Source organism: Bison bison, unplaced genomic scaffold (genome assembly GCF_000754665.1).
Source record: "Bison bison bison isolate TAMUID 2011002044 unplaced genomic scaffold, Bison_UMD1.0 scf7180017864167, whole genome shotgun sequence".
Lineage (NCBI taxonomy): Eukaryota > Metazoa > Chordata > Mammalia > Artiodactyla > Bovidae > Bison > Bison bison.
Genome location: NW_011494739.1, coordinates 6,890,692 through 6,902,829, shown reverse-complemented (window position 1 = coordinate 6,902,829; position 12,138 = coordinate 6,890,692). Strand labels below are relative to the sequence as shown.

General features: G+C 50.8%; 1 protein-coding gene across 1 annotated transcript in view; it reads right to left on the bottom strand.

The window, feature by feature from the left end:
* CDH4 (cadherin 4, type 1, R-cadherin (retinal)) overlaps positions 1 to 12,138 on the bottom strand; it is a 621,238-nt gene that overhangs the window by 463,220 nt on the left and 145,880 nt on the right. The window contains exons 6-8 of the mRNA XM_010841909.1: positions 11,876 to 12,005; positions 11,448 to 11,592; positions 10,443 to 10,554 (exon numbers count right to left, since the gene is read on the bottom strand). Coding sequence (XP_010840211.1) covers positions 10,443 to 10,554; positions 11,448 to 11,592; positions 11,876 to 12,005 — 387 coding nt within the window. The remainder of the gene's footprint in view (positions 1 to 10,442; positions 10,555 to 11,447; positions 11,593 to 11,875; positions 12,006 to 12,138) is intronic.

Here is a 12,138-nt window from a genome sequence, read left to right as displayed (position 1 = left end):
TGTGCAGGGGGGCCCCGGGGGGAGGGGTGCCCTGGAACCTGAGCTGAGCAGCTGCCTTCCTCTGCTTCCTGGGGAAAACCTGCTCACCTTGCAGGAGAGCTCAGAGGCCAGGCAGCAAAAACGTGCCTGCTTGAAACACAGAAACGAGATGCTGGGAGCCAGAAATAATGCCTTTTTGCATTTGCAGAGTAAAGCAGTTTTGGGGAGAGAAGAGGCATGTTCTATAAATGCTTTCCTGCCGGAGCGCGCCCGCTCCTTCTCGGGTGCCTCCACGTCACAGCAGCGGCAGTTAAACGATCTGCTCCCAAACGTGGACCTTCAGATTAACAAAATATTTACAATGTATCTAAGAGATATTATCTGAGCTATAATCCTTGTTAAGATTCCATTTGACCCGGAAAGATAATGGGAGGAGAACAAATGTTCACATACATTTTAATTTCAATGAATTTAATTTCAATGAAACTGCTCTGTGTCAGGCTTCATAATATGAGAGGCTACATTTCGGTATTGAAATGCCCCATTTACTGTTTTGGGGAGACGGGAACCACAGCATCCTTCCATCGCTGACCTGAGCGGCACTGTAAGACGCAGGTTACTTGCTGGCAGATGCTGTCATGGAAAACACACTTTCCCTTGAGGGATGCTGACCACTGGAATTCAGAAGCTAAAAATCCTCTAGACTGGAAACCCTTGGGCTTTAAGGAACATCAACTTCCCTGGGAGATGAATTAAGCAGTGCAGAATCCCAGGCCACAGCCCCAAGATTTCTGATTCAGTGCCTCCCAGGTGGCGATAGTGGTTAAGAACCCTCCTGCCAATGCAGGAGACATAAGAGACGTGGGTTTGATCCCTGGGTCAGGCAGATCCCCCGGAGGAGGGCAAGACAAACCCACCCCAGGGGGTTGCAAAGAGTCGGACCTGGGGTCCATTAGGTCGCAAAGAGTTGGATATAAATGAAGTGACTTAGCATGTGTGAGTTCCCTGGGGCTGCTATAACAAGTGGCCACAGACTTAAAATAATAATAAAAAACTTATTCTCTTGAAGTTCTGGAGGCCAGACATCTGCAATCCAGGTCGCAGGGCTTCACCCACTCCACAGGTTCCAGGGGAGGGTCTGTCCTACCTCTTCCCTCTTCTGGTCTCCCAGGTATCCTTGGCTTGTGGCCACACCCCTCTGCCTCCATCATCACATAGCTTCTCCCCAGTGTTTACATCTCCTCTTCTGTCTCTTAAAAAGACACCTGTCATTGATGTGGGGCCCAGGATAATCCAGGATGATCCCATCTTGAGATTCCTAATTTAATTGAACCTGCAAAGACCCTCTCTCCAAACACCGTCATGGTCACAGGTCTGGGTTGGTGTATCTTTTGCACCACTGTCCAAGCAGCTGTAGTAGGTATGAGAGGGGACCCAGGGGCCTGTGGGGTTTAACCATGTTGCCCAGGCAGGCAGTTCCTAGACTACACTTGGACATCCTGCCTCACTGCAGGTCAGGAAACAAGAGGCCCAGAGAAGGATGCTCCCCTCTGCTCCCACTATGAATTTCACTCCTCTCCCAGGAACACCCCCTACCCTGTTGGTCGGCTCAGCTTGCACTCCCCACCCACTCCTGTCCCTGGCTTAGCACAAGTGCACACCAAGGGACCCTCTCAGCTTTCCAGGCAGATCAAATTGCGTTTGTTGATTCAGGCAGATTGACAGTGTTCAAACTCACATTCGGGCAGCAAAACCCAATGTGATTCCTTCATTTCTCGAAGTCAGCCGCACAGATTTGGGTGCATACACCTGAAGGGGGAACGTGGTCTGCTCTGTGAGCCTTCCTTTCCATCTGGCTCAAAGACCAGAGAGAGAGGTGTCCTTCCTGGATGGACATGGGGTCTGTACGCCCATCCTGGGAGCTGGAACTAAACTGTTCCAAATGGAAAGCACACTGTCCCAGGCCAGGACAGCCTGCAGCTTCTCCTGAAGCCATTCCCTGGGCAGGTGAGCTCCCACGTCCAGGGGGACCCTCCTCCTATCAGCAAGGCAGGGGGTGGCCATCTCCCGCCCTGCATGTATTTATCTGTCACTGAAGGCTTACCTTAATCCTTCCTAAATCCCCATATGCTGTCAGCAAGAAAACACACTGAAGCCGAACGAGGCGCAGTGAAAGCACCAGATCAGAAGCTGCTGCGGGCTCTGCAGTCACCGTTTCCCCTTTCAGTCTCCAAAGTGGCCAATCTCCATCTCAGGACCCAGGAAGAAGCTGCCAGCCAGGGTCCTAGTTACAGATATGGGTATTGGGTATTGCAGGCAGGAGCTTCTGGACGAGGCAGGATGGGAGGAAGGCCACGTAGGCCAGGGCTCAGGGCTGCAGCTTTGTGTGCAAACAGCCTCCCTAACCCAGGACTTATGCTGGGTCACTGAATCGCTCTGGGCTTCAGTTTACTCCCTGAGAATGACCGAGGGTCCACAGGAGCTTAGTGAAAAATATGCACGATGCTGGAGACTCAGCATGTCCTCAGCACAAGGACCTGCGAGTTTGTCAGTTTCACGGCAAAAGGGCCTCTGCAGATGCGGTCAAGTTCAGCACCTGAGATGGGAGGCGATGCTGGACTATCTGGGGGGTGGGAGGCAAGGTTGTCTCAGGCGCCTTGTGAGCAGAAGATGCAGTAGTCAGGAAAGGTGATGTGATGGGGGAGGAGTGGGGAGCTGTTCGGGTGTCCATGCTGGCCAGGTACTGGTATGGAGGAGGAGAAGGGGCTGTGAGCCAGGGAAAGCAGGGGGGCCTCTGGAAGCTGAAAAGGCAGGAAATGGATTTCTCCCCACCCGCCTCCCTGGAGCCTCCAGGGGGATCTGCCCACACCAGATGTTAGTCCAGGGGACCCGTGTTGAAGTCTTATGTCCAGAAGAGCAAGCTGATAAATTTGCATCTTTTAAGCTGCTACATTTTTGTACCACACTAAGAAACGATTACAATCCACAAACTAAGCAAATTTCTCCCTGCGGAAAGCAACATGGGAGTGGAAAGTCATGTGGACCAGACAGACCTGGTGATCTGGGGTGTGGCCTCTGGCAGAGCCCACAGGTGTCTCTATGGTATGAAATATGAGTCCACATCAGCACAGAGTAAGTCCTCAATAAACACCAGCCCTGATGGAGGCTGGAGGGGAAAGGGCCTTTGGTAGCATACACTAGTCAAAGAGAAGTAGGTTTTTGTTCTGTTTTGTTCTTTTGTTTAAAAACAGGGGTGGGTGGACTAAGACAGGACTGGAAGCCACCAGGAGAGGGCAGCCTAGAATCTGGGCAATAAGTTACCAAAATTACCAGTCTTTAAATAAAAAGCAGACTCTTTACCAGCCCATCTTATAATATAGCACAGCTCCCTCTGAGATGAAAAGAAAAAGGAAGTGCCAAGAGGTTTTACAAGAGCACACTGGGGAGAAATTTACCAGCCTTGATGGAAAGAAAGTCACGCAGCTTATGGTTATTTTGTATAGTGGAATTCACAAAGAGTAAGAATTGCTCCTTCAGACAGCCAGAATAACAGAAACATTCTCTGAAAAGATGAGTGCTGGTTTCCTTGCTTGCTCGCAGTTTGTGGTTAGTTCTGGCATCTACTTAACCATGCTCCAAAGAAGAGAAGGAAAGAAAGAAGAAGGTAGGTAGGGAGGAACCTGAAATTGGAGCCCCCTGCAAACACCCAGAACCCTAGACCTAAGCAAAAAGGACCACTTGCAGATGGAGGGCACAACCCCCAGGAGATGGTGTGGGGAGATCAGCTGGGGCAGGTGGACGGCTCCTTCAGACCACAGTCCTCAGCTCTTTTCAGGAGGCCCATCCACGTCTCCCAGGCTCCGAGAAGCAGCAAGAGTGGTTTATGAAGCCAGTCCCGAGCCTCAGCTCAGCTCCTGGCTCCTCGCGGCTCTCCGCTATGTCCTGGACACAGGCAGAGTCTGGAAGCCGACTGACAATGCAGCTCAGGGACTGTTTGCCACATGCCTGGAATCAAAAGCTCCTGCTGGCATTGCAGAACCCTGGCTCTTTCAATCCCAGGGCGAGCTGTGCGAGCCCACAGAGCCCACTGAGTTTGGACCCACTTCGGATGGACCCTCACACATCAGCAGCCACAATCAAGCACTTCTGGGTGTACCAGGCCTCTGTTCCAAACGTCCAAGATGAGAAACAATTAGCACATCTGAATGCTTGATAATTGCTGATTTTACGATGGTGCCCGGAACATCTGGGGTGTTCTCTTGTCTGCCTGTAACTCAAATGGGTTGCTCCAGAAACCAACCCATTCACAACAGAGGGAGATGTAAATGAGCTGAGAGTGGGTGTGGGCCTGGACAAAGAGGGAAGATAGACAAGTTGCATGCCATTGCGGCAATCTCCCAACCTCCGATTTTCGATTTCTGATCCATACAATGGGAATAACTCCACCTCCCCGACAGGCTTTTGTGAGAATTCCACAAGACATTTGCAGCGTCACCCAGTCACAGATCCAGCTGGGACTCAGGATTATAATTACATAAAGGTTCACATTCCCTCATCTTAAAACTCCATTAAAATACATATTTCTGAAATGCAAAACTCTTAATCTTTAAACTGCAGTGTGGCTGAGGCACTCATCCTCATGTTTGACTGGTGTGGGCATCCCTGCAATGAAGATTTTTATTTAATGGGAGGTGATAGGAGAAGGGCAGGGGTGAGAGGCTGGGGTGAGAGGGGCAGGGACAAGAGGGGCGGATGCTCTTGATCTATGGCCTTCTGGATCTAGAGTGGAAGGCCAGGCACGGACACCTCCCTCCAGGCTGCAGGGGGAGCAATGGAAGCAGAGCTAGGCCTGCATGCGGTGTGGCAGTCAAGGGCAGGGGGCCACAGACCTTGGCCTCCTTCTGGATTTAAACACGGCTATCAGGGCCCTCCATCTGCACGAGCTCTGGCCTGTGGGCAGTGCATAAAGCAGACTTTCCATGCTTTATCACTATGTTGGTCTGCCCTCTTATCTGACAGAAGCCACTTTCTAAACTTCCTTTTCTAAATCCCTTAACTCTGTGACCAGGCAGAATCACAGCAGGGAAAGGCTGCTAAGAAACCCTAAAAACTGGGCCCTTGAAAAGGTAAGACTGGCCCCAAAGACAGCCTGAGCATCTCCACCACAGGCTCCAGAAATCGTTCTCAGGGGCCCCAGAGGCATCGCTGACAGAAGGCAGTGAGGGCTGGGTGCTCACAGAAGCCTCCTCTGGCTTCAAGAGCAAGGAATGTCCTGGCCACAAGCCAGGGGAAGCCAGCCACTGGGGTTCAGTCCTGTTTGACCTCCACTCTCTCCACATCTTTGTTGAGACCAAGATTCCCAGGGCATAATCTCCTGGCTTCCTGAAAGATGGTGGCTAAGAGAGTCAGGAGAGAGTTCACATTCTGTGATGGGTGGATCAGATAGACAGCCCTAGGTTAATATATATAATGATTCAGTCATATCCTGGCCAAAGAGAGAGTTTGAAGTTGTGATTCTTGACGTCACCTGTTAAATATTTACTGAGTTCCCAGACATGCTCTCTGCAATCCACTGTGCTGGGTCTGGATACTAACTTAGAAAGGAACGAAGGGCCACTAGAGCAGGAGTAAGGACAAGGCCCAGGGAACACAGAATGAGCAGGGCTCAAGGCAGAGTATGAAACAACCTATGAGCTTCCAGAGTGAAAGACAGGCCCTTGCTAGCATGCATAGCTCTTTTGTTCTCCCTGAAGCAGGGAATGCATTTGGCTGCATGCCACAAGACTCAACTGTGGCATCTCACTCATTTTTCTCATCTCTCAGGGCACAATAAGTCCAGAGGTCTGCAACTGTTCAAGGATGCCACCCGAGATCTGGCTCCTACTCCACCATCCTCATAGTCACAAGATGTCTGCTCTGCCCTAGACATTATGTCCATATTCCAGGCGGGAGAAAAAGCTAAGGGCAAAAGGCAGAAGGTATGGCCAGTGAGGTCTGTTCCTCTTCATCAAGAAAAAAACCAGCTTTCTCACATATCTCATCTAACAGAATAATATAGGTAGATCCTGCTGACCAGAGAAAAGCCATATTGCCACTTTGGTTTAAGAGTTTACTGGAGGTGTGAGTATTTTAAACGGGTCTCAGTGTGGGCCAAATGGATGAGAAGAGGTTTTGTTAGTGAGGAAGAGGGAGAGAATGGGTATCGGACAGGCAACTTGCAGTATCCAGTGATGCTCAGCACATGCATTTGTGCCGTTTATTTAAACATTCAGAGCACCTCCTGCTTGATCTGATTTGATGGAGGGGACTCAGAAACATTGCAGTGTCAGCGTTTTCTGGCTCATTCATGACTTCATTCGACAATGCTGGTTGCATACCCACCGCCCCACAATGCAGGCATGGCACTGGGTGATGGGCACCCAGTCAGACTTGCTCAGCATCTGGTCCACACATCCTGTGATGCCTTCCATCCTGCAAGAGTTACCCGTCTTCACAGAGGAGGATACAGAGGCTATTTTCAACATACTTGTGAAGATAAGATAGCGGTACATCTGGCCACATTAGTTACATCATGGCAAGTTCTTACATACCCATTCCAGACTCCCGCATGCATCTGGTCCCTTCTCCACCATCCCTCCCTTGGTGTGCCTTGGTACTCAAATGACTCAATCATTTGACAATGCATTACTTGTCATTCTGCTTCAGGGAAGGTGTAGGGAGGCCAGAGAAACCTCATGCAGCAGACACTGACACTTGCCTCCTCGGCACACATTTCTCCTTTCTTTCTTCCTAAGACTCCCAATTATGCTCCACGTAGCAACTGACTCATCTACCAAGTGATGGGCATAATAGGTCTAAATCAGACCACACAGTTCTCTGCTTCCCAGCCTCCCTACCTCTATCCACGGGGAGTGGCCTATGACCTAGCTGTCCCCAGTGAGAACTTCTGCAAGGGTTCTGAGAAAGTGTGTACTTTCTTTATACAGGGAAGAGATGCAGATGGTGCTACTGCTCCTTCCTTTTTCTTGCTTGCTACAAACTCAAATGCAATGCCTGGAGCCACAGCAGCCAGTTTGCAATGATGAGGCAACACACTGACAAACTATTACTAAGATGGTAGGATGATAAGAATAAACATTAGGCATGAGATTGGTACTATTGATCTGATCATCCCTTGACTACCTATCTCTTCATGGTTATATGAGAAAAATTAACCTCCATTCAAGATTCTGTTAATTGGGTTTTATCCTAATGTTGACTGAGAACATTCTAAATGTTAAACCAGAGTGACAGGATTGCTGCCCTCATGAGCCTTACAGTTTAAGTAAGAGAGAAAATATAAATTCAGATAATATACATTCTCTAATAAGGAAGCAGAGTATGGTTAAAGGCACAAGATGGTCATGAACTAACCTGGATATGGGAGAGGGAAGGCTTTTCTGAGGTAATTGCATTAAATGAAGCCACCAGAAACAAAGCTCTTCGTTCTGTATTATCTGAATTCATGGGATAATTTTCAGATCCCCCTCCTCTGACCCAGCAGACAGCATTTTCACTCACACGTGGCCTTCTTCTCCAGGAGCAAAGAGAGATATGATCCACATGTGCTGGGTTCCCACTAAGCCACCCCTTGCTCTCCCATCCTTGGGGGATTTTGCTTTGAAGGGGGTCTGGGTTTTTGCAGAACTCTGCCCGCCACGAGAGAGCGACGCAGGTCAGTGCATCAGCTGCAGCCTCGAGCCCAGCTGACCATTCATTATTAACAAGGCTGAGAAAAAGACACCGGCTTAGCTCCTACCCCATGCTAAACTATGGCATGGAGAACACTTCCTTGAAGCCAAAGGAAAAGGGCTTAACGATCCTATTTTAGATATGACCATGCACCTGTGATCATGGCCATCAGTGAACAATCCTGGAGACGAATCTACAGAGTAAGAGTGTTTGCAGTGACCCCTGAGTGCTCTCCAGAGAAGGCACGGACTAGAACCATGAGGTGGAGTGGATCCAGGAATTACACAGCAGCTAAACAGATGCCCCATGTGCCCCATGGAGCACTCAGCCCGCCATTCAAGAGGTTCTCAATTCCATAGTATTTGCTACCCTATTGGGGAAAACTATTTTAAGCCTAATTAGCATGAAATTTTTCAAATGCAATTGCTTTTCATTTAGATATAAAACAAAATGCCATGACATTTCTTCCATCCATTTATCATAAACAAATTAATTACTGTGTAACAAATCTCTCCTTCTGGAATGTGGATGTTCAGGGCTGCTGGTGAGCTGACTGGGGCAGAGAAGGAGCCTCGAGGCAGTTGTTAACAGCTTACGGTGCATTTAGAATAAAATGGTGACTCCGTGAAGCTTCGCTTGTCAAATTAAGGTTAAGCTCTCTCCATTGGAATAACTCAATTATAAGTAGTCATTATCTGTTTAGCATGATTTCTACCAGGATAACAGAAATACTGTGCCACTTATTTTCGACACATGCATCTTCACTGTGGTCTCATCATTTGCAAAGTTTTCAATGTAAATAAATTTTTATCTGCCCTAGCTCGAGTGTATGCAGTGATAGCTTTTGCCTCCACGTGTGTAAAATTATTTCTAAGATATAAAACCTCTCTGTCCCTGAGCACAGACAGGAGGTGGCACTCGCAGGTAAAGGAGATGCTCTGTGATTTTCCCCCAACTGGGGTTGGGTTGGGACACTCATCTCAGGGGTAAATGCTTGGACTATGAGTTGTGTATCCACGAAGCCCATGAGCTGGTCCAAGTTCACCTACCACAATGGACTCCTGGGGCATATGGGGCAGGCCAGCATCCAGCCAGCAACCAAGGCTTCCCTACCACAGGGGCCAAGAGCAGAGGGTCAAGTCAGCCTGGACCTGCGCAGTCCACCAGGAGAGAGGGATGATGCTAGCTGGAAATTTCTCATTTTATTATGAAAAGCATGAGAATGTGTCATTCTCTTCCATGGCAGGTGGTAGCACCTGCTGTTACAGAGACAGAGGCAATTTTTCTTACATTCCTGAGTAAAACTGATACTGCAGGATCTTGTCAAGGTTAGCTCCGTATGGGGGAGGTGGCAAGTATGCCAGCCTCTGGACACTCAAACAGCTGGACCACAGTGAACTGCTCCTGTTTTGCCTGCAGTACAATGCACATGTGGGAGAATCTCCTGGGCCTTCTCTGTGCATACATAGGGATTCTCATAAACCCACAGATCCTGAAAGGCGGTCCACACTTTCTAAAATGACATGTACCGTGCAATTAACAGAGCATCTCTTGAAAACTCTTCCCAAAGACGCCCACTCCTGCAGCATACCCATCCTGCTTTTAGGCCCACAGCCAAGAGGCTGGGGTTTTTTTGTTTTGTTTTGTTTTTTGTTGTTTGATAATCAATGAAAGAAGGAATAGTATCACATCCCCTATTTTGACAGTCAACTCAGATGACAACAAATAAGTTAGCAAAGTTGGACTGAGTGCAAAATAAGATCCCGATTCATATAACCAGGCACACCCTGTAAGTCAACAAGCTGTCCACACAGAGAGGATCTGAAGAATTCCCCCACTCTGTGAGAGTTCCTCCCAACAAAGGATCTGCTGGGGGTGGGCAGAAACTCTGAATTCCCTGAAACGGAAAACTGGGGACAAAGTCAGCAGCCTGAGTGTGGTTTAGTCATGGGTACTGAACTCAGCTTTGATGCTTCTGCTAAAGTTCGTTCCCTCCGTCACTTTGCAACTGGCTGAAATCTGCTTCTGGAAAACTGATGCAGGGAGGGGAGGCACAGGGTCGAGGTATTCGCCGTGCCACTTTAAAACCTCAAGGAAGAAAGAATTGATTAATTTCCCCTCCCACGTGAATAAAAAGTTTAGTTTGTCTTGAGAGGGAAGCAGATCTATGCAGGAGGATCTATCGTCACTGGAGTTCAGAAGCTGCCCCTGAGTTCCCCGTCACAAGCGTGGGTGTCGAGCTGCAGGGACAATGGAGCTAATGGCAGCTCCCTCCTGCATATGTGTTTCCGTGTTGTCAGTGGGACAGTAATGAGAACGCATGCCATGTCTGTGAACAGAACGTCTGTGGGCTTATTTACCGCATCCCCAACAACATCGTCTGCTTTATCATGCATTGCAAAGCAGGGATAATTTAAGAATCCAGAATTTCATACACAAAAATACTTGGTAAGAAAGTCTCTCTCTGCACATTATTTGGGTGACACTAGATCCGAATTCCAATTTGTTGCCCAGGAAATGATTCACCTCACTCAAAAATGACAGGGACTCTGAATCATTCACCTGTGATGCAAAAGGCCATTTAGGTCGACTGATCTGCACATCCACTGACCTCTCCACCTTCGCTTCGCATAGAGCCTGGCTCAAAGCCAGTCCTGCCTCTTGTTCTGCAGGTGGCAATGTCTCCCTAGTCCAGAGTGCAGTATGCGAATTCATTCCCACATCCACCTTACCTTTGAGGACCTTCTCTCCTTCCAGAATATTCTGGGAGATTAATGCTGTGTAATCTTCTTCAGAGAATCCAGCCTTGCAGGTCTCCCTGGCTGTAAGATCCCCATTGTGGGCCTGAGAATGGAAATAAGTGAGGTTAGAAAAAACACAGGTTCATAGAAACTGCATCCAACCCAAGTTTAGTAGGGCCTGCTGTGTTCAAGGGCTCCATTATGCCAAACCTTGGTCCACCAGAGTCTCCACTCAGACATAACCCAGGGTCTGTCCCTGTGGTCACCATGTTAGCCAGCGACAGGGGCAGGCAACAGGGAGGCCAGGCTGGCGGATGGCAGGGCGGAGGGCCTGATGGAGCCTCACCAGCACGTGGCAGAAGGGAAGGTCTAAGGACTGTCCATCATAGGCAGGCAAGAGAGCCAGGAGTTAGCCAATGAAGACACGGAGGAGGGGAGGCCAAGGGAGCAGGCCTTTGCCAGGGCCATGTCCCCTCCCACCCAGTACTCAGGCTTTGGGTGAGGTGGAGCAGACTGTCTATTCCCTGTGGTGCCGCAGAGGAGGGAGAGGGGCAGGGGTGAAAGCAGATTCTCAGAGACTCAGCTCTGAGTTTGGCTCTCAGAGAGGCTGTAGGGAGGTGGGCGAGGTTTCTACCATCCAGTCCTCTCCCCCCACTTCTTGGAGGCTTGGCCACTCTTGGAGCCCCCATCTCCAGCCTAACCAGGCTAGAGAGTTCCCGTAATTGACCGAAAAAAGGTGGGTGTACTCTTGTCCTGTCCCCCAACCCCAGCACTCTGGGGTATCCTGCCCAGTGGGAGGTCTAGAACCCTGGGGGCCCGGAAGGCAGGGTGGGAGAAGGGCCCCTCCCAGGCTGCGGGGAGTGGCAGCGAGGTCAGCCGTAGGGATGGGGAATGGAGAGAGAGACTGCGTGCGCAACGGGGAAGCCAGCCCTGCGACAGAAGGAGCGCCACAGCGCCGGCTCCCTGGAGTGCGAGGAGCAGGGGCGCAGCCCGCACCCACCCCACAGTCGCGCCTTCGCTGGGCCGCCGAGCGGAACGCGCCTCCCCGCCGCCCGCCTCCACCAGCTCGGCGCGCAGCCGCCCGCCAGCCTTGGCTCCGGAGGCCGCCCCGACCCGGAGCTCCAGGCACCCTGACGCGGGCCTGGACCCGGCGCCCCAACGGAAAATCACGGAGAGGAGGAAGAGCAGGGTGCGGGGTCACTCCTCGCGTAAACCTCCAAACTGCGGCCCCGTGCCTGGCAAGGGAGCTCCAAACAGGACGGGGAGCTATTTGGAAAAAGCGGGGAGCGGGGACGGGGGGAAGCTAACTCGCCCAGGAAAGTTTCCACCCGTCCGAGCGAGCGAGCGTGGGTCGAATGCACCCGAGCGCCCCGAACCTCAGAGCGGGCCTCCGGCCTCGGGCACTTGTTTATTTCCGAGGTTACAACAGCGCGGCCCGGGAGGAGCAGCGAGGCCGATCGGCCACGAGAGGGGGTTTCTGCAACTCTCGCGGCCCCGTTGCCTTCCCCGAGAGGCGCCCCTCTCGGCCCTGCACCCAGAGGACGCGGAGCTGGGCTGGGGACAGAGATCGCGGGCTCCGCAGGAGGAAGAGGGGCGCGGGGACCGCGCTCCGGGTACACCTCACCCTGCTCCTGACTGGCCCCTGGCTCCTCGACCCCGCTCCGAGCGGCGAGGGCCCCCGCGGACA